This window comes from Diabrotica virgifera, chromosome 1 (genome assembly GCF_917563875.1).
Source record: "Diabrotica virgifera virgifera chromosome 1, PGI_DIABVI_V3a".
NCBI classification, from domain to species: Eukaryota; Metazoa; Arthropoda; class Insecta; order Coleoptera; family Chrysomelidae; genus Diabrotica; species Diabrotica virgifera.
In genome coordinates this window covers 95,707,039-95,728,931 of record NC_065443.1, presented here as the reverse complement: position 1 = coordinate 95,728,931, position 21,893 = coordinate 95,707,039, and the positions used below count along the sequence as shown (strand labels likewise).

The 21,893-nt window shown below is 32.5% G+C and overlaps 1 protein-coding gene across 4 annotated transcripts in view; it reads left to right on the top strand.

Moving 5' to 3' along the window:
- Positions 1-21,893, top strand: part of LOC114337300 (protein gustavus) — a 261,918-nt gene that overhangs the window by 177,694 nt on the left and 62,331 nt on the right. Inside the window, exon 1 of one of the 4 annotated variants that reach the window (XM_050642564.1) lies at positions 6,566-6,699. The exons of the other annotated variants lie outside the window; for them this stretch is intronic. Within the exon in view, the coding sequence (XP_050498521.1) occupies positions 6,611-6,699 (89 nt within the window). The 5' untranslated portion in view covers positions 6,566-6,610. Of the gene's footprint in view, positions 1-6,565; positions 6,700-21,893 lie in introns of those variants that run through there. 4 annotated transcript variants of the gene reach the window in all.

Genomic DNA, 21,893 nt, shown 5'->3' with positions numbered 1-21,893 from the left:
GTCATACAAAATAAGTATAAATAATAGAATCGATCTTTTGAGTAGTAGGTACGTTGACGGGAGCTTTAATTGACATTTTATTTCATTTTATTTGAAATTAAAAGTATTGAAAATTAAAACCTAAATATTGGTATTTGAGCCATAAAAATACCATGTGAAATAGGGTAATTAAATATATTATTTAGAGAGAGTATTCATCTTTTAATAGATGGGCAAAGGTTTAAAATGACAGTTTTTGAATTTTTTTAATTCTATAATTTCTAAAATCAAAAAATTGTTATAACTTTTGCAAAAACGAACCAAGGGTTTCTATATTGCATGAAAAGTTGGGTCAGTTTTATAATGCCAAAAATTTGAAGATGATTCACCAATTACTTTACAAATTTTATTCAATTTGTTTATCCCACAGAGCTTTTGTGCAATTAAATGTTGATTAATTAAATGTTATTGCTCAGAAAATAGTAATGATACAGCGATTCTGCGGGTACCACATGAAAGAAGAATACTTATATTTTCAATATACATATTTAAAAACAACCAATAAGTCATTTTTACCATTGCAAAAACAGTTTTTATAAATAATTTGAATAACTTGTTTACTATTGATTGTAGACTAGGTAAATCCACTTTGATATTTGAAACTTTTACTCGAATTTAACAAAAAATTGTCTAGACCAATTGGGGTCAAAGTTAGTCATCTTTATTTAATTCACAGCTACTTTGTGTATAACAGCCTAGCTAGCGACATTTTTAAGTTCAAGGCTTATAGTTTATTTACGTATAAAAGTTTCAGTAAACTTTGAAGTTCAACAAAGCGGTCAGTACAGCTTTAAAAATGAAGTCCTAATGAGATCGGTTCATAGCTGTCAATTAAATCAAACAAGTGGCTAACTTTGACTCTAGTTGATCTGGGTGATTTTTTTTTGTGAAAATTCGTGTAAAATACCTGCTTTTCAAATATCGGAGTGGATGTAGTGTACAGTCAATATTAAGAAATTACATAATTCAAATTATTATTTACAAACCAAAAATGCCTACTTTATAGTCTGGGCAGTATCGGAGAATAGACCATTTTTGGGAAAAGTTATTTACCAGCAGTTTTATTGCTGGAATCGAATCTTATGATTGTAAATATTTATAATATAGGTATGCAAAGTCCGTAGATAGTGTGCTACTTTTTTTATAAACAAAATAACGCCCGAAAATCGTGTTTTTTTTTAATTTTTGCTCGATAACTCCAAAGATTTTAACTTTACACCAAAAACCCCCATATAAGAATTCACCGTAATTAAATTCTGCATAGAGTCGAGTTTTTCCCGATTTACTTCGACAAAAGTTTTCCCGGAAAATGCGGGTTTTTCCAACAAAATCTTTAATTTTCAACTAAAATTTTAGATAAGTAATTGTTTATCAATAATTAAATAACTTGGTAATGTAAAAGCTCTTTTCGTATAGATTATAATTCCCGAAGTCGATGGAAATTCAATGAACAGTTTAGCAACAATTGAATTGTTAATTAAAAATTTACGGTATTTATAAGAGTAACTATGTTTTTGGTATAAAAAGACACTGTACCTATATAATGTACTTTACAGAATTGAAATTGGACTATTTAAGCGACCTCAGGAATATTTTAAAATTATAAACAATTAATAATAAAAAAAAAAAAAAAAAAAAAAAAAATTGGGACTCTCTGATGGGACTGGAATATGGTTCGGCTGTATTTTCGTTTTGCAACGAAATTGAAAATGGTCATTCATTTTTTTATTTACATTTACTCTGTGTGGAGTATGAAGGGAACCAGTCTCGTTGGAACTCTACCGCGCTGAGCAGATGTGACGTGAATTGTAAATTGTAGAATTCCCTCATCTTCCTTAGTCTCAGCATCCGTATGGCTTGCAAATTGTAGAAGCCTCGGAGGTGTAACCAGAGAAGGTTCCCATTGTTTTCATTCTGGTGGGATATGTTATATGCCATTAGAGTGAAAACTTAGTCTTTTGCTAGCAGTTGCCGCTAGGGCATCTATGCCATTTCGTTCGTTGCAATTCGGGACTGCACGCTGGGGTTTGTTTTGGTTGGATCAGGGAGAGCAGCATATGTGCCTCCTGATGAGAGACTAATGAGTTTCGAAACCGGTAGAGGTGCTTGCAGCACTCTCTGATGGGACTGGAATATGGTTCGGCTGTATTTTCGTTTTGCAACGAAATTGAAAATGGTCATTCATTTTTTTATTTACATTTACTCTGTGTGGAGTATGAAGGGAACCAGTCTCGTTGGAACTCTACCGCGCTGAGCAGATGTGACGTGAATTGTAAATTGTAGAATTCCCTCATCTTCCTTAGTCTCAGCATCCGTATGGCTTGCAAATTGTAGAAGCCTCGGAGGTGTAACCAGAGAAGGTTCCCATTGTTTTCATTCTGGTGGGATATGTTATATGCCATTAGAGTGAAAACTTAGTCTTTTGCTAGCAGTTGCCGCTAGGGCATCTATGCCATTTCGTTCGTTGCAATTCGGGACTGCACGCTGGGGTTTGTTTTGGTTGGATCAGGGAGAGCAGCATATGTGCCTCCTGATGAGAGACTAATGAGTTTCGAAACCGGTAGAGGTGCTTGCAGCACTCTCTGATGGGACTGGAATATGGTTCGGCTGTATTTTCGTTTTGCAACGAAATTGAAAATGGTCATTCATTTTTTTATTTACATTTACTCTGTGTGGAGTATGAAGGGAACCAGTCTCGTTGGAACTTTACCGCGCTGAGCAGATGTGACGTGAATTGTAAATTGTAGAATTCCCTCATCTTCCTTAGTCTCAGCATCCGTATGGCTTGCAAATTGTAGAAGCCTCGGAGGTGTAACCAGAGAAGGTTCCCATTGTTTTCATTCTGGTGGGATATGTTATATGCCATTAGAGTGAAAACTTAGTCTTTTGCTAGCAGTTGCCGCTAGGGCATCTATGCCATTTCGTTCGTTGCAATTCGGGACTGCACGCTGGGGTTTGTTTTGGTTGGATCAGGGAGAGCAGCATATGTGCCTCCTGATGAGAGACTAATGAGTTTCGAAACCGGTAGAGGTGCTTGCAGCACTCTCTGATGGGACTGGAATATGGTTCGGCTGTATTTTCGTTTTGCAACGAAATTGAAAATGGTCATTCATTTTTTTATTTACATTTACTCTGTGTGGAGTATGAAGGGAACCAGTCTCGTTGGAACTTACCGCGCTGAGCAGATGTGACGTGAATTGTAAATTGTAGAATTCCCTCATCTTCCTTAGTCTCAGCATCCGTATGGCTTGCAAATTGTAGAAGCCTCGGAGGTGTAACCAGAGAAGGTTCCCATTGTTTTCATTCTGGTGGGATATGTTATATGCCATTAGAGTGAAAACTTAGTCTTTTGCTAGCAGTTGCCGCTAGGGCATCTATGCCATTTCGTTGGTTGCAATTCGGGACTGCACGCTGGGGTTTGTTTTGGTTGGATCAGGGAGAGCAGCATATGTGCCTCCTGATGAGAGACTAATGAGTTTCGAAACCGGTAGAGGTGCTTGCAGCACTCTCTGATGGGACTGGAATATGGTTCGGCTGTATTTTCGTTTTGCAACGAAATTGAAAATGGTCATTCATTTTTTTATTTACATTTACTCTGTGTGGAGTATGAAGGGAACCAGTCTCGTTGGAACTTTACCGCGCTGAGCAGATGTGACGTGAATTGTAAATTGTAGAATTCCCTCATCTTCCTTAGTCTCAGCATCCGTATGGCTTGCAAATTGTAGAAGCCTCGGAGGTGTAACCAGAGAAGGTTCCCATTGTTTTCATTCTGGTGGGATATGTTATATGCCATTAGAGTGAAAACTTAGTCAATTAATAATAAGTTTTCAATTTAAAAATCTTTTAGTAATATTTTTAATATTTTCAATATTAATAATTTACTATTAGGATTGAAAACTACTTCATCTTTCAATGCCAGATGGCGCTAGCCACCTACTATCATCACTTCAGTTGCAATGGGTGGGAGAACCTCTCGATACGAATCAGTTAAAATATGGAGAACAGTGCCTACGTTCCTTCCGATGAAGGCTCCAATAAGAGCCGAAAATCGCGATTCAAGGGACTGGACTGCACTCCGTATTCTAATTGAAAAGTAAGATTGTTTTTGCCTTCGCATTGCAACTGAATAAAAATGGTATACATTTTTATTTTATAAACAATTGCTTGACTTATAAACAAATAGAATATCTCGGGAAATATTAAATTAAATAATGAAAACGTATTGGGAAAAAGCGGCAGGACGCAGGAAGCAATAAAATTGCTGGTAAATAACTTTTCCTTGTATTTTTCTAATTAGCCTAGAGTAAAAATGCTTTTTTTTCATGTGGTTCCCGCAGAACTGCTGTATCATTATTATTTTTTCAGCAATAACATTTTCATTGCAATAAAGCTATGTGGTATAAATAAATTGAATAAAATTTAAACTAATCGACGGATCGTTTTAAAATTTTTCGTGCATTATATGGACTACTTCATTCAATTCAACTTTATATATTATATGCAATATCTAAGCCATATGTTTATTTTTGCAAAAGTTATAGCAAATTGATTTTCGAAATTTTAGCCTTATTTTGCAATGTAACTGAAAAAGATAAAAACTGAAGGCGGGATTCAACGCAACATGAAATAGAGAAATTTCTCTCAAAATTTGTTATTTTTGACCCTTAAGAAAAATATTAAATCCTAAAATTTATTGCCCTGTGGATCGGCGTGTGTTCTGCCATAAAATGTTGGTAAAATGACACATTTAAAGAAACAGCTCAAACAAGACCTTTCAACTGGCCAACCGAGGGTACAATCAGTGTCGTGGTAATTTTGTGGTCAAACGACGTTTTGTTTTAACTTTTATCATTGTGTGAATTAACCAACCTACTAACAATTTTAACGCTATTATTGGCGGTGTGAACCTTAATATTTTTGGGGACATATTATGGTCCAATCCATTTTATCACAAAGTAAATATTTACTAATTTTACTGTACCTATTGTAGGGTGGTACCTGTGCTCACTTTCTTTTTCACTATTATCTGCTGAAGCGCGCTTCCAACACGTTGTTGGTCCGAAGCTTTAAGGCACGTATCCATAACTGCTCCACATATTGGATACGTTTGGCGCTCCCGGACTGTGCAATTGTGCGCACTCTGCCTCGGCGCTACAATCTGTAAGGGAGCGCATGCCGTATCCATTGGAGCAGTTACACTACACGGAGCACCAACTTTCCGAACTGCGACGGATATTTTTGCCGCTTTAGCCGGAGAATATGCTAAAAATTAATAAAATACGGTATACTTACAGATAAACTTTATAAAACACATCTAAATTACGTATAGTTGTATAGAGTATAGAGTATTGTTCATTTCATGGTAAAAATTATATTTCAAACTCTATAAAAAGTTATATTTTTCTTCCAATCCGTAACTGTAGATGTAACGACACCATAAATATGATGCTGCAATTGTTTTTAAAGATTCGCCTTTATGAATCCTACCTAATACTTCTAGTTTCTTTTCCATTGTCACTATAAACATTTTTACGTTTTGTTGCCATTACGTAGATAAAAAAAAACACGCAAACACAAGCTTATCTGAAGCACGATTACAAAACGGAAGCGAACAATACGACTTAATACTTACTACATAATAGGGTCACAATCAGAACGATGTTATGTTATTTAAGAACAGTGGAGACTAAAAGACCATTGTCTAAAAAAGAATTTTTTAAATAGTCTTTTACTCTTTTTTAAACAATGCTAAGACAGTTTGAAATAAATAAAGGAATACAGGTGCCTGTTGTTTCCGATAATCCGAGACAATGAACGTCGTTCTGCCGCCGTGTGCTAAGAGTCATTTTTACTATCGTATAGTTCAAATTACACAAATATAGATTATCTCTCAAATATTATATTACATACATTTTTATTGTTGAAATGTTTGTCTGATGAAAATCGATCCGTGCTAGCCGGATTTCCGGGTAAGCGGGGGCCGACTTATCGGGGTTCCACTATATATTGTATTAGGTATACATATATAGTACCCAAAAAAACCCATTTACAACCTGGCTGGGTCAGTGTCCCGACAAATACCTTATTTCTTATTTTCCTGGACTAAAAATATTTTACGTCGCCGTCGTGATCCACAGACTGCGTCTGTTTTCATGTTGTCGTTTCGCCGGTATATAGGAGATAAACCGTGATCCTTTCTTCAACGCTATAATATAAACGATCTCAAAGGTAACGTTGGCCTGAATATTTGCCCTTGAATGTACCTGGCCTACCTGGATAAAAAACTTGTAAGTCGACAACACCGTGAATGTTAATGTCTGTTTATAATAAGGTTGAGGTCGTTTGTTTCAATACCTCTAGCTTTAAAAGATGAATCGACTATCAAGAAAATACTAATAAAGAACCTTGCAGGCGCTATACGAATTCAGTTGTACATTATATTCCTAGATAACTAGCGGTTTTTCAATGTCGAATTTAAACGTTCCGTAATATGCGTGATTTTCGAGCGAGTGAGTGGTCTTTGTTCTAAAAGTTAACGATTTCGTAAAAAAATTAACATTTCCTTGCTAGTATGATTATTATGATCGAGTTTATGTTTCTTGAGACACTAAGTATCAGATACAAAACGATTTATTTGATATATGCAATATCACATACAGGGTGAGTCTAAATCTTCACATTCGTGACAAAATTATAGTTACAATAGTAGTCCAAGTAATGAAGCTTAAAATAGGACAAAACCTGGCAATTTTTACAGACGATCAATTTGCTTGAAAATTTGAGAATAGGTAGTGGATAGTCCAAGGATCAAAATCTATATAATGCCAAAAGGCACTTTTACCATGGGGTGGTTGCCACCCCATCTCGGGGGGTGGAATTTTTTATTATATTTTGACAGTAAAAGTTGGTTAAAACATTCATTATAAGCAAAAAACGTTTTATATATTTTTTTTTGATAAAGTTAATAGTTTTCGATTTATTCGCTATCAAAAGTGTTAGTTTTATATCGAAAAAATCAATCTTTTTAATCAGTTTTCTGCTGATAACTCAAAAAGATTTTGTTTTATCAAAACAACTTTACTTAACAAAAATGTACCTTTTGAAAAAATAAACAAAACCGTTTTTTTTTTTCTTTAAGACCAATAGTAACCGAACTATAGGTACTGTATTATATGTTGGCTCTTCTTCGTCAAATGCTAAATATTGTAGTTTCAAAGTCAAAGGACGGGAAAACTATGCATTTTTCGAGGTTAACTTGTTGGAACTAATTTAAAGTATTTAAAAATATATATCTCCAGAAATAAAAAAAATCTCTGGCTAAAAAAATTAAGTGACTTATAATGAAAAGAAAGTCCGTCCCTATTTTTTTCAGCAAAAAAGTGATCGTAAACAACCCCCTAATCCCCAATCCCCACCCTAATTAAAATTTGTCATTGACCTGTTTTAGTTTTCTTGATTTATGTATTGTTAATCGGTTCTAAAAGTTTGATCGGCTTAGAATGATTAGTTTTTAAAAAAATGGAGTTAAAAGCGAATAACGAATTTTTGTAGTTTGGTAAAAATGCCCTTTTCTTCAGAATAGAAAGATAAGCATCAGAGATACGAAAAAATATTTAAATATGAAATTGTAGCTTATTTAATTCCCAAGAACTTGATTTGCAAAAAATTTTTTACGGCAAAATTTGAGTGAGCTATTGACAATTAAAACTTGTAATATCATGCAAAAACCACTTTTACCAACCCTTTCAATGCCACCTGTGTTTGTGACAGAATTTTAAAAAGATTTAATATTAATAGCCTTATAGATCTTGTAAAAATCTACAAAATTCTTTTTTAACGAACTTTCTAAGATAAAAAATAAAAAAGTTACAGTTAAAAAATTAATATATTTTTTTGAAAAAAAAAAGGAGAAATCCAATTGGAAGCATAATAATGTAAGATAATTTAGCGGTGTTTTTAGTCATTGGCGTTATTCATTCTTCTTTATTTATGTATTGTTAAAAGATTCTAGAAGTTTGACTGGCTTAGAATGATTAGTTTTTAAAAAACTGAAGTTTAAAGCGAATAACGAATGTTTGCAATTTGGTAAAAAATGCCATTTTCTTCAGAATAGAAAGATTAGCATCAGAGATACGAAAAAATGTATATAAAATTTGTAGGTAATTTAATTCCCAAGAACTTGGTTTGATAAAATTTGTTCTACGGCAAAAATTGAGTGAATCGTAAATGAGTATACCATCGAAGAACATTGATTTTTTAGATATAAAACTAACACTTTCGATAGTGAATAAATCATTTTAGCAAAATTTTATCAAAAAAATGTATAGAACATTTTTTGCTTAGAATGTATGTTTTTATTAACTTTTGCGGTCAAAATATATTAAAAAATTTCCACCCCCGAGATGGGGTGGCAACCACCCCCGTGGTAAAAGCGCCTGTCGACATCATATAGATTTTGATCCATGGACTATCCACTACTTATTCTCAAATTTTCAAGCAAATTGATCCATTCTGTAAAAATTGCGAGGTGAAAAGCTATGGTTCTTGGACTATAGTCATAATTTAATTATTATGTATAATACAGAATGGCGGTACAGAGCCCAATTTGAAAAATATATTAATATGTGGAAATTGCTCGGTAATTAAATACAATATTAAAAAAACGAGCCTGTACCGCCATTAGGAAGAACAAAAAATACACTTTCTTCAAATAAACTTTTTTATCCGATGCCTAGATTTTGTGTCATTTTGGAACTACTAATGAAATAAAAAATTTTAGTAGTTCCAAAATGACACAAAATCTAGGCATCGGATAAAAAAGTTTATTTGAAGAAAGTGTATTTTTTTGTTCTTCTTAATGGCGGTACAGGCTCGTTTTTTTAATATTATATTTAATTACAGAGTAATTTCCACATATTAATATATTTTTCAAATTGGCCTCTGTACCGCCATTCTTTATTATATTACGAATACGTGTGCCAAATATCTCGAAAAAATATTCAAAATTAGAGCTGCAATCTTGGAACGCGTTTTTGCTACCTGTTGATCGCTACTGTATCACCTTAAATTATATTCCTAGATAACTAGCCGTTTTTCAATGTCCGAATTGTGTAGGAGATTGTTGTGATTTGTTCTTCGACTTACACTTTATTCCGCTCTTGTCGTGGACTTCTTTTATTATGGGCAACCAAAACCTGCTGCATTCTGCTAATGGGTTTGCTACACACATAAGTAGGATGAGGGCTCCTTTTTGTCTTCTCTTTTTCATGTCTGTTATTTTCATGATTATTAAAGCATCTTTCGATTGTGCTCGTTGTCCCAGGTCCCAGGCATGTTTTCTGAGATTTCTCTGTCTCTAAGTCTCTGTTCTTGATGTAAGTTTCATGCTGGTTTACCCTGACACTTTTTCTTGTGGCATGTCTAAGATAAAAATTATGTTTATAATTAAACTTACATTTTATAATTTTTGTTTGGCGTTTCTATTTCCGGAAAATGTGCCAAAAACATAACCAAAAAATTGTTTAGCGGATATGGTTTTCAAACACTGACGGGTTGACGGCCCACTTAACTGACCTTGATCTTGTAGGCAAATAGCCATGATTTTAGTTGAGAAATTTTGAAGGTGGTGTTAGTACCCTCAGGTTTATATCAAATTATAATAATTATTTTATGTGCTATTGTATTATTTGTTTGTGTATTATGCATTTATTTGTGTATTATGTGTTTCTGCATTGTGTGTTGTACTTATGTATGTATTTGTATAACTGTAGGCGACTTGTCTCTTATTTTCTATTAATCCGCTAATGTTGGTATATTCTTGTTGCTGACTTATTCTTTTATTATTGGCAACCAGAGCGTGCTACATTCTGCTGATGAATAATTATTGATGCATTTTACATATTTATAAAAGCGAGAGTAAACACGTTTTTGCTTTTTTTTCTGTATTCTCACCATACACTTTCGTTTTGAGATATAGCTGTTTGAAACCAATTTTTTAATTTTAATAAATTTGTTATAATTCGATTGTTGTCACAATCACGATACACTTATTAACTGAATTATTCTTTGTGTATATTTTTTTAATTATTGATTTATTTTTTACACCACGTTCTGTTCAGATCCCTGCGTTTCTTTATCTCCATTTTTCGTGGACTCTCTTTTCTTTTCTACACTGGTTTTCACTGCAGTTTTAAGTTGGGCACCATTTCACTTCGCCTTTTATTTAAGTATGTTTTAAGTGATTTGCTCTTCCTGACATCATAAAACTTGTTATTATAAATCGTTATTTAGAATTTTTTTTTGTGCTAGTCTATTACTCCAAAATATGTAATCTATGTATCTATTATATTCGTTTTTAAAACATAGTTTTTCGTATTATGCTGCCCATCCATGACATGTACGTCTTTTTAATTGGTGTTTGTTTATCTCTCGAAATCATAATTTCATGTCCCAGATATTTATATGTATCCACCAGTTCTATTTCTTTCCGTTGTGGTTGGGTCCTAAATTTGTCAGCATGGTAGTCTTAGATTATGTTTATATTTTTTAAACCAACTTTTTCAGTTGTCTCAATGAATCATTTACCATAATGTTTTGCTGTTTTTAAACGTTCAGCTCTACATGTCAATGACTATAGCATCGGAGAAACGTAAGTTGTTCAAGTATTCATCGTCTATTCTTATACCTTATTTTCCAATCTAAATTCTTAAAAACATATTCCAAGCTTGTATTACAAAGTTTAGGTGACATTGGATCCCCTTGTCTGACTTCTGGTTCTATTTTTATATTATTACTCTTTATATGTATATTAGCAGTGGTTGTTGCTTGTTAGTATACATTGTTTTTTATACCTATAATCTAACCTACATTCCTTCAGAGCCTAATGCGATTCCTAGTATTCTATTTATGAGTAAACGAAGGTAAAGAATAACAGTTTAAAATTTGGTTTCGTTTTCAGAGACCACCAACATCCGTTTATGCACATTTCTTCCTGTTGGACTCCTCAGAACGGCCCGTGTTGTTCTTCGTGTATCCCTTCGGTTTACTATACTTTCTACTACTGCTTCTTTTGTGTATTTCTATTCCTTCTACTTGTTCACCTCAGCTTAGCAGCGGTGCGAAAAAAGGTTTTTATGTTTTTATTATTTTTCTTCAATAACTTATCGGTCGTTTGAAACTTTTTCTTCAATTTCTTTTAGGTTATTTTCATTGTATTCACTATTTTTTCTTCTACATTTTTCTTTTGGTTTTCAACATTTTTCTTATTTCTTTATACTTTTGTTTGTTTAAATTATACGAGTTTAACAACTTGTTCCGTTATTTCTTCACTTCATGTATTAAAGTTTCGCACTTTTCGTCAAAGCATTATTTTTTAATAATGGTAAAACTATGTATGTATTTATAAAACTCTTCCCAACCACCTTTTGCTTTTTTATATACCTAACAAAACAGGTTTTTCTTCTCTAGGGTGTTTACATTGGAAAACGAATTCATTCGTCTTTAAATATTCAATCATTAATTTTATTTTCTTATAAATACGTTTTCTAAGGGCTGCCTTCTATCAAAAAGTCTTTCTCACACGTTTCCAATGGGGTGTGAAATTTTGTCTCTACTCGGATGAATTTTTAAAAATCCTTAGAAATTACAACGTATTAGCAGCATTGAATAAAAACTAACCACTTTACCTGTGTAGTAGTTATTAATCAGTAGTATAAGGGCCGGTTGTTCGAACGCTAATCAAAACTGATCATTATCAAATATTTAATTACAATTATATTTGATTAAGGGTACTTCTGACAGATGTCGCATTTTGAGGTTATGTTGACTGATTTATTTTATTATTTTGGTTTTAATTTAAAATAAAACATAATTAAACTCTTTCTGATGTTAATTTCTTGTTTTTACTTACAAATCAATAATAATAATAAGCAATTTTTAATAATTTAAGAGCTGCGGCAATATTTTAATTACTGTTTTACCTACAATCAATAACTGATTAGTGTTTTTACATGTATTATTCATGTCGCGATTTGATTCCCATCAAGAAAATTGATTACAATAAATGATTGATTATAATCAACTTCTTGATTAGCGTTCGAGCAACCGGCCCTTAGTCAGTTTCAGCCATATGTTTAATCAAAATACGAATTAACATTAACTTATCTTTTTCTCCAGATAGGAAATACTTTTCTGTGGCCATAAAACAAAATATGGTGTTCCATTTACTGGTTTGATTAACCTATATAAAAAAGAGGTAATGTACCTGCAATCTTATGCTTTGGTCTTTTTATTCATTGAGAACTATCATCCATAAAGAAATATACTAATATACATTAGTAAGACATAGGTAAGATTCAATACCTCTGTCTTGCCAGCGTCATATAAATTATTGTCAACTCGTGGATAATTCTCATAATACAAAAAAAGAATAGAAATCAAAACAAACAATTTTTGGTTATACCCACTTCCCCAGTTATGGGTATTGGTATTACCCATCTCTTTTGAGGTTTTCCTATGCTTCTTGTCGTTCCCCCTGGTCTTTCCCAGGATTCTCCGTGTCCACCTGTTGTCGGCATATCTGTGACCAGCACAGATATTCCTGATCTTCAAAAAGATCACTACTTTATCATAATTTTACTCATTTACTGAATTTTATGGTTTTAATACTATGGGTCCTCGTTTCGTCCGCTAGAAATAGTATCGCAAGGTGGCGGTTGAACGTAACCTTGTCTTAGACCTTGTTAGATTACCATTTCGATTGTATATGAGGATCTTTACATCGTTTTTTAATTAAAAATGTAAGTTGTGTGTAAATATGTATTTCAATACCGATTGTGACAATTTAGCAGTTTGAATTATTTGAGATATTGCAATATTCAAGTGAATATTTTAAGCCAACTCATCCTTTTTACGTTTTTCTTAAAATATGCAATACAGTTATAGAAATTTGCCTTTTGCATTACAATAAACTATGTCATTTATTGTTTCATCTTTGTAGTGCATTTTAATAACTGTCATTTTTGCAGGAATATTATTCAATTTTATTGTAGGCCGCTTTTCGCCATCTTTTTCTTAACGTTCCCTATCAAGTCCCCTTGACGTTGGAGATTAACACGGCAAAACTGTATCTGTCTCGAGCTATTCTAAATAGTTGCTCTGCTCTCTTTATGCCTGTCCACTCCCTAATATTCTTCAACCAAGGCTTATAGGCCTTGGGCCCGCATATACAATTATTATTTATGACCACACCGTTGAAACTTTTTGTACTTGTTATTTGGGTGGAGTCGGACAAATTTTGAGCTTGGCGCATTATGGTAGTGGGGCGTTTGTCTGTCAAGCGGTGACGAAGTTGTCAATTTTATGCAAGAAAAAAATTTATTACCACATTGGTCATTCTATTTTAATCAATGGATTTTATCATATAAACAACGAAAACAATTTTGTCGGACAAAAATATTGGGGCATATGACGCGTCGGACACGCTAAATATGTCAAATTTATGAAAATAATAAATTTATTACCACATGGCTAATTTTAACAGAATCTACCATAAAACATTTTTACAATAATGTGGTAACCTTGTCGGACAATTTTCACGGGGCATATGCGCAGTCGGACGCGCCGAAGATGTCAATTTCCTGAAATTTTTTTATTTACAACCATTTTTCCGACAACATTAGTAGGTTATAAGTAATTATATTCTTAATCAAAAAATCAAAGTGTCGGACAAAAATATTGGGGCAACTCGACAGTCGGACAAAAAATTTAATTTTTATTAGTAAAGTATACTTTCAAATTATGCTGGGTTCGTGTATCCCTTATCTTTACAACCATTTTTCCGACAAAAGTAGTAGGTTATAAGTAATTATATTCTTAAACAAAAAATATAATTGTCTGACAAAAATGTTGGGGCAAACGAACAGAAAACTTAATTCTTTTAGGCTATCGACGAGGAGGTATTATCAAAAAAAAATTTTAAAACAGTGTTTCTCGGTTACTTTTGAATCGATTTAGCTGAAAATTGGTACACACACTAAGTAAAGCATTTAAAAGGGTATGACGTAGATCGGAACCCAAAATTTTCTTAAAAAATTTTCCGACAAGAGGGAAAATTTTAGAAAAATTGTGATCTGATAATTTGTGTACATACTCCTTGAACAACGACAAACATCGTTCTGTATTTTTTCTCGAATTAAAAAAAAAATTTTCAGCACATGTATCAGGTTATAAGTAGTTATATTCCAAATCAAAAAATCTAAGTGCCCGACATAAATAGTGGGGCACATCCAAAGTCGGACAAAAAATTTAATTTTTATTAATAAACCATACTTTTAAACTATTCTGGGTTCGTGCATCCCTTATCTTTACAACCATTTTTCCGACAAAAGTAGTAGGATAAAAGTAATCATACTCTTAAACAAAAAATGTAATTGTCTGACAAAAATGTTGGGGCAAACGAACAGGAAACTTAATTCTTTTAGGCTATGGACGAGGAGGTATTATCCAAAAATATTTTAAAACAGTTTTTCTCGGTTATTTTGGAATCGATTTAGCTGAATATTGGTACACACACTAAGTAAAACATTTAAAAGGGTATGACGTAGAGCTGTACCCAAAATTTTCCCAAAAAAATTTCGGCCAAGAGGGAAAATTTTAGAAAAATTGTGATCTGATATTTGCGTACATACTCCTTGAACAACGACAAACATGGTTCTGTAGTTTTTTTTTCCAATTAAAAAAAATTTCCGACACAAGTATCAGGTTATAAGTAGTTATATTCTAAATCAAAAAATCTAAGTGTCCGACAAAAATATTGGGTCAAATCCAAAGTCGGACAAAAAATTTAATTTTTATTAATAAACTGTCTTTTAAACAATACTGGGTTCGTGCAACCCTTACCTTTAAAACCATTTTTCCGACAACATTAGTAGGTTATAAGTAATTATATTCTTAATCAAAAAATCAAAGTGTCGGACAAAAATATTGGGGCAACTCGACAGTCGGACAAAAAATTTAATTTTTATTAGTAAAGTATACTTTCAAATTATGCTGGGTTCGTGCATCCCTTATCTTTACAACCATTTTTCCGACAAAAGTAGTAGGTTACAAGTAATTTTATTCTTAAACAGAAAATGTAATTGTCTGACAAAAATGTTGGGGCAAACGAACAGAAAACTTAATTCTTTTAGGCTATCGACGAGGAGGTATTATCAAAAAAAAATTTTAAAACAGTGTTTCTCGGTTACTTTTGAATCGATTTAGCTGAAAATTGGTACACACACTAAGTAAAGCATTTAAAAGGGTATGACGTAGATCGGAACCCAAAATTTTCTTAAAAAATTTTCCGACAAGAGGGAAAATTTTAGAAAAATTGTGATCTGATAATTTGTGTACATACTCCTTGAACAACGACAAACATCGTTCTGTATTTTTTCTCGAATTAAAAAAAAAATTTTCAGCACATGTATCAGGTTATAAGTAGTTATATTCCAAATCAAAAAATCTAAGTGCCCGACATAAATAGTGGGGCACATCCAAAGTCGGACAAAAAATTTAATTTTTATTAATAAACCATACTTTTAAACTATTCTGGGTTCGTGCATCCCTTATCTTTACAACCATTTTTCCGACAAAAGTAGTAGGATAAAAGTAATCATACTCTTAAACAAAAAATGTAATTGTCTGACAAAAATGTTGGGGCAAACGAACAGGAAACTTAATTCTTTTAGGCTATGGACGAGGAGGTATTATCCAAAAATATTTTAAAACAGTTTTTCTCGGTTATTTTTGAATCGATTTAGCTGAATATTGGTACACACACTAAGTAAAACATTTAAAAGGGTATGACGTAGAGCTGTACCCAAAATTTTCCCAAAAAAATTTCGGACAAGAGGGAAAATTTTAGAAAAATTGTGATCTGATATTTGCGTACATACTCCTTGAACAACGACAAACATGGTTCTGTAGTTTTTTTTTCCAATTAAAAAAAATTTCCGACACAAGTATCAGGTTATAAGTAGTTATATTCTAAATCAAAAAATCTAAGTGTCCGACAAAAATATTGGGTCAAATCCAAAGTCGGACAAAAAATTTAATTTTTATTAATAAACTGTCTTTTAAACAATACTGGGTTCGTGCAACCCTTACCTTTAAAACCATTTTTCCGACAACATTAGTAGGTTATAAGTAATTATATTCTTAATCAAAAAATCAAAGTGTCGGACAAAAATATTGGGGCAACTCGACAGTCGGACAAAAAATTTAATTTTTATTAGTAAAGTATACTTTCAAATTATGCTGGGTTCGTGCATCCCTTATCTTTACAACCATTTTTCCGACAAAAGTAGTAGGTTACAAGTAATTTTATTCTTAAACAGAAAATGTAATTGTCTGACAAAAATGTTGGGGCAAACGAACAGAAAACTTAATTCTTTTAGGCTATCGACGAGGAGGTATTATCAAAAAAAAATTTTAAAACAGTTTTTCTCGGTTATTTTTGAATCGATTTAGCTGAATATTGGTACACACACTAAGTAAAACATTTAAAAGGGTATGACGTAGAGCTGTACCCAAAATTTTCCCAAAAAAATTTCGGACAAGAGGGAAAATTTAAAAAAAATTGTGATCTGATATTTGCGTACATACTCCTTGAACAACGACAAACATCGTTCTGTAGTTTTTTTTCCAATTAAAAAAAATTTCCGACACAAGTATCAGGTTATAAGTAGTTATATTCTAAATAAAAAAATCTAAGTGTCCGACAAAAATATTGGGTCAAATCCAAAGTCGGATAAAAAATTTAATTTTTATTAATAAACTGTCTTTTAAAAAATACTGGGTTCGTGCAACCCTTACCTTTAAAACCATCTTTCCGACAACATTAGTAGGTTATAAGTAATTATATTCTTAATAAAAAAATCAAAGTGTCGGACAAAATTGGGGCAACTCGACAGTCGGACAAAAAATTTAATTTTTATTAGTAAAGTATACTTTCAAATAATGCTGGGTTCGTGCATCCCTTATCTTTACAACCATTTTTCCGACAAAAGTAGTAGGTTACAAGTAATTATATTCTTAAACAAAAAATGTAATTGTCTGACAAAAATGTTGGGGCAAACGAACAGAAAACTTAATTTTTTTAGGCTATCGACGAGGAGGTATTATCAAAAAAAAAATTTAAAAGAGTGTTTCTCGGTTACTTTTGAATCGATTTAGCTGAAAATTGGTACACACGCTAAGTAAAGCATTTAAAGGGTATGACGTAGATCGGAACCCAAAATTTTCTTAAAAAATTTTCCGACAAGAGGGAAAATTTTAGAAAAATTGTGATCTGATAATTTGTGTACATACTCCTTGAACAACGACAAACATCGTTCTGTATTTTTTTCTCAAATTAAAAAAAAAATTTCAGTACATGTAGCAGGTTATAAGTAGTTATATTCCAAATCAAAAAATCTAAGTGTCCGACAAAAATATTGGGGCAAAGCCAAAGTCAGACAAAAAATTTAATTTTTATTGATAAACTATACTTTTAAATTATGCTGGGTTCGTGTATCCCTTATCTTTACAACCATTTTTCCGACAAAGGTAATAAGTTACAAGTAATTATATTCTTAAACAAAAAATGTAATTGTTTGACAAAAATCTTGGGGCAAACGAACAGAAAACTTAATTCTTTTAGGGCCGGTTGCTCGAACGCTAATCAACAATGATCATTATCAAATATTTAATTACTGTCACCAAAACTGTCAATGTCAACTTTGTTTGGGTTGCTGAAAACATAATTAATTACAATTATGAGATTTATTATTAATTATGTTAATAATTATTGTTATATTAATTGATTATAGACTCCACAGACTTTTTAACAACCCAAACAAAGTTGACATTGACAGTAAATAATTATTTGATAATGATCATTGTTGATTAGCGTTCGAACAACCGGCCCTTAGGCTATCGACGAGAAAGTAATATCAAAAAATTTTAAAAGAGTTTTCTCGGTTATTTTTGAATCGATTTAGCTCAAAATTGGTACACACACTAAGTAAAATGTTTAAAAGGGTATGACGTAGATCTGTGCCCAAAATTTTCTTAAAAAATTTTCCGACAAGTGGGAAAATTTTAGAAAAATTGTGATCTGATATTTGCTTATATACTCCTTGAACAACGACAAACATCGTTCTGTATTTTTTTATTGAATTAAAAAAAAAAATTTCAGCACATGTATCAGGTTATAAGTAGTTATATTCCAAATCAAAAAATCTAAGTTCCCGACATAAATAGTGGGGCACATCCAAAGTCGGACAAAAAATTTAATTTTTATTAATAAACTATACTTTTAAACTATTCTGGGTTTCATCCCTTATCTTTACAACCATTTTTCCGACAAAAGTAGTAGGATACAAGTAATTATACTCTTAAACAAAAAATTTAATTGTCTGACAAAAATGTTGGGGCAAACGAACAGGAAACTTAATTCTTTTAGGCTATGGACGAGGAGGTATTATCCAAAAATATTTTAAAACAGTTTTTCTCGGTTATTTTTGAATCGATTTAGCTGAAAATTAATACACACACTAAGTAAAACATTTAAAAGGGTATGACGTAGAGCTGTACCCAAAATTTTCCCAAAAAAATTTCGGACAAGAGGGAAAATTTTAGAAAAATTTTGATGTGATATTTGCGTACATACTCCTTGAACAACGACAAATATCGTTCTGTAGTTTTTTTTTTCTCGAAATAAAAAAAAATTTCCGACACAAGTATCAGGTTATAAGTAGTTATATTCCAAATCGAAAAATCTAAGTGTCCGACAAAAATATTGGGGCAAATCCAAAGTCGGACAAAAAATTTAATTTTTATTGATAAACTATACTTTTAAATTATGCTGGATTCGTGTATCCCTTATCTTTACAACCATTTTTCCGACAAAGGTAGTAAGTTACAAGTAATTATATTCTTAAACAAAAAATGTAATTGTTTGACAAAAATCTTGGGGCAAACGAACAGAAAACTTAATTCTTTTAGGCTATCGACGAGAAAGTAATATCAAAAAATTTTAAAAGAGTTTTCTCGGTTATTTTTGAATCGATTTAGCTCAAAATTGGTACACACGCTAAGTAAAACATTTAAAAGGGTATGACGTAGAGCTGTACCCAAAATTTTCTTAAAAATTTTTCCGACAGGAGGGAGAATTTTAGAAAAATTGTGATCTGATATTTGCTTACATACTCCTTGAACAACGACAAACATCGTTCTGTAGTTTTTTTTCCAATTAAAAAAAATTTCCGACACAAGTATCAGGTTATAAGTAGTTATATTCTAAATCAAAAAATCTAATATTTATATTCACCATTTAATGAATTTAATATTCACCATTGGCGCGCATACGGGTAATATGAGCCGAAAAATACGTAATTTAATATGGAGTCAAAAATGTGTAAAAATTATTTTTTTTTTAAATTGTACCAAAACGCCCCATTATTTTTGTCCGACAAGTGATCCAATATACATTACACATGTAAAAAAACAGTACAAAATAAAAATAACATCTGTGGTAATAAATAAAAAATTTTCAGGAAATTGACATCTTCGGCGCGTCCGACTGCGCATATGCCCCGTGAAAATTGTCCGACAAGGTTACCACATTATTGAAAAAAGGTTTTATGGTAGATACCGTTAAAATTATCCATGTGGTAATAAATTTATTATTTTCATAAATTTTAAGTTATTTTTTGGGTGTAACTACAATGATATTATGCTAAAAATGATGGTGTATCGCATATTTAAAATGCGTTTATCTCGAAAACGGTTGAGTTTAGGAAGATGAAAGAAGTATACCTTTTTTAAGTAAAACTAATAGGAAAATAAAAATTTTAATGTCAAAATTATACAGAGTGAGGGATAAAAAAAATTGAACGTAATAAATGAGTGCTGAAAGGCATATGTGGCGCCCTCTGGGTAATGCATAATTTTTGGTAAGAAATTTAGATTTCTCGACTCAAGAAACCCCCAGATATAAAATTTCATGTTGTTATCTCATACCTATCAGGAAATATTCAATAATAAATAAAAAAAAAGTTTAACTTTGACACCCTGTATCTCGGCTATTATAAACTTTGTACTAAGGTAAGTTAGCTTAAATCGGCCTATTTTAACCTCAGGAACCTGAGGTTAAGCTATGGCCCATTCTTTACCAAACACCCTGTATGCATAAAAATTACTTTTTCTTTTAATTGTACCAAAACGCCCCATTATTTTTGTCCGACAAGTGATCCAATATGCATTACACATGTAAAAGAACAGTACAAAATAAAAATGACATCTGTGGTAATAAATAAAAAATTTTCAGGAAATTGACATCTTCGGCGCGTCCGACTGCGCATATGCCCCGTGAAAATTGTCCGACAAGGTTACCACATTATTGTAAAAAGGTTTTATGATAGATACCGTTAAAATTATCGATGTGGTAATAAATTTATTATTTTCATAAATTTGACATATTTAGCGTGTCCGACGCGTCATATGCCCCAATATTTTTGTCCGACAAAATTGTTTTCGTTGTTTATATGATAAAATCCATTGATTAAAATAGAATGACCAATGTGGTAATAAATTTTTTTCTTGCATAAAATTGACAACTTCGTCACCGCTTGACAGAAAAACGCCCCACTACCATAATGCGCCAAGCTCAAAATTTGTCCGACTCCACAAAAATAACAAGTACAAAAAGTTTCAACGGTGTGGTCATAAATAATAATTGTATATGCGGGCCCAAGGCCTATTATCGCCTATATTGAATAATATTTTATTAGGTGTCACTTTAGCTGGAATATTTATATTTTAGTAACTGTCACTTTTGCAGGAATATTTTTCAATTTTATTGTGTATTTTTCGCCTACATTGAATATTTTATTAGGTGTTGCCAAAAAGTTTTTCTTCTTGCAAATTTTATGTAGCAGGTATGTGCTGACCTGTTTTCTATGCACTCCAAGTGCTTCTCTTATTAATTCCTAAATCTTATAGAATCTATTCTTATTTATTAGCGATCATTATTCTCACGTCGTTTTGTAAAAGTCAATGACATTTCTGGTGGATAAGGTGGCTGCGGAAGCTATTTGAAGCCCAATTATTCATGAAATTTTGCCATCGTTTTCATTGATTTGTGACACGGTGTGTTGTCTTGATGAAATAGCACTTTCTTCTTCTTCAAATGGGGCCGTTTTTTAGCGATTTCGTTCTTTCAAACGCTGCAATAACGCAAAGTAAGAGTCGCTGTTTTTCCCTTTTCAAGATAGTCGATAAATATTATACCAAGCGCATCCCGAAATACTGATGCTATAACCTTGCAAGCCGACTGTTGCGTCTTTCCACGCTTTGGAGCCGGTTCGTCGCGTGCAGTCCACTCGACTGACTGTCGATTGGACTCCGGTGTGAAATGATGGAGCCATGTTCTATCCATTGTAACATAACGACGCAAAAATTCGGTTTTATTACGATTAAACAGCTTCAAACACTTCTCAGAATCATCAATTCGTTGTTTTTTTTTTGGCCAGATGGGAGGTCTGTAGGACGATCTAGAGTCTAGAAAAAGGTGAAAAGATGCAGTCAGAGATGATCTGGAGAAAGTGGGAGTGACTCAATGGGAATTCGTGGCACAGGACCGACAAACATGGAAGGTAATAGTAAACACGGCAAAGACTCACGAAGAGTTCTAACGCCATCGATGATGATGATGAAGATGTTGTTTTTGATCGATTGTGAGCTCTCGCGACACCCACTTTGCACAGAGCTTTCGCATACCCAAATATTCATGCACAATATATCCAATACGTCCCTTTGATATCTTTAGACTC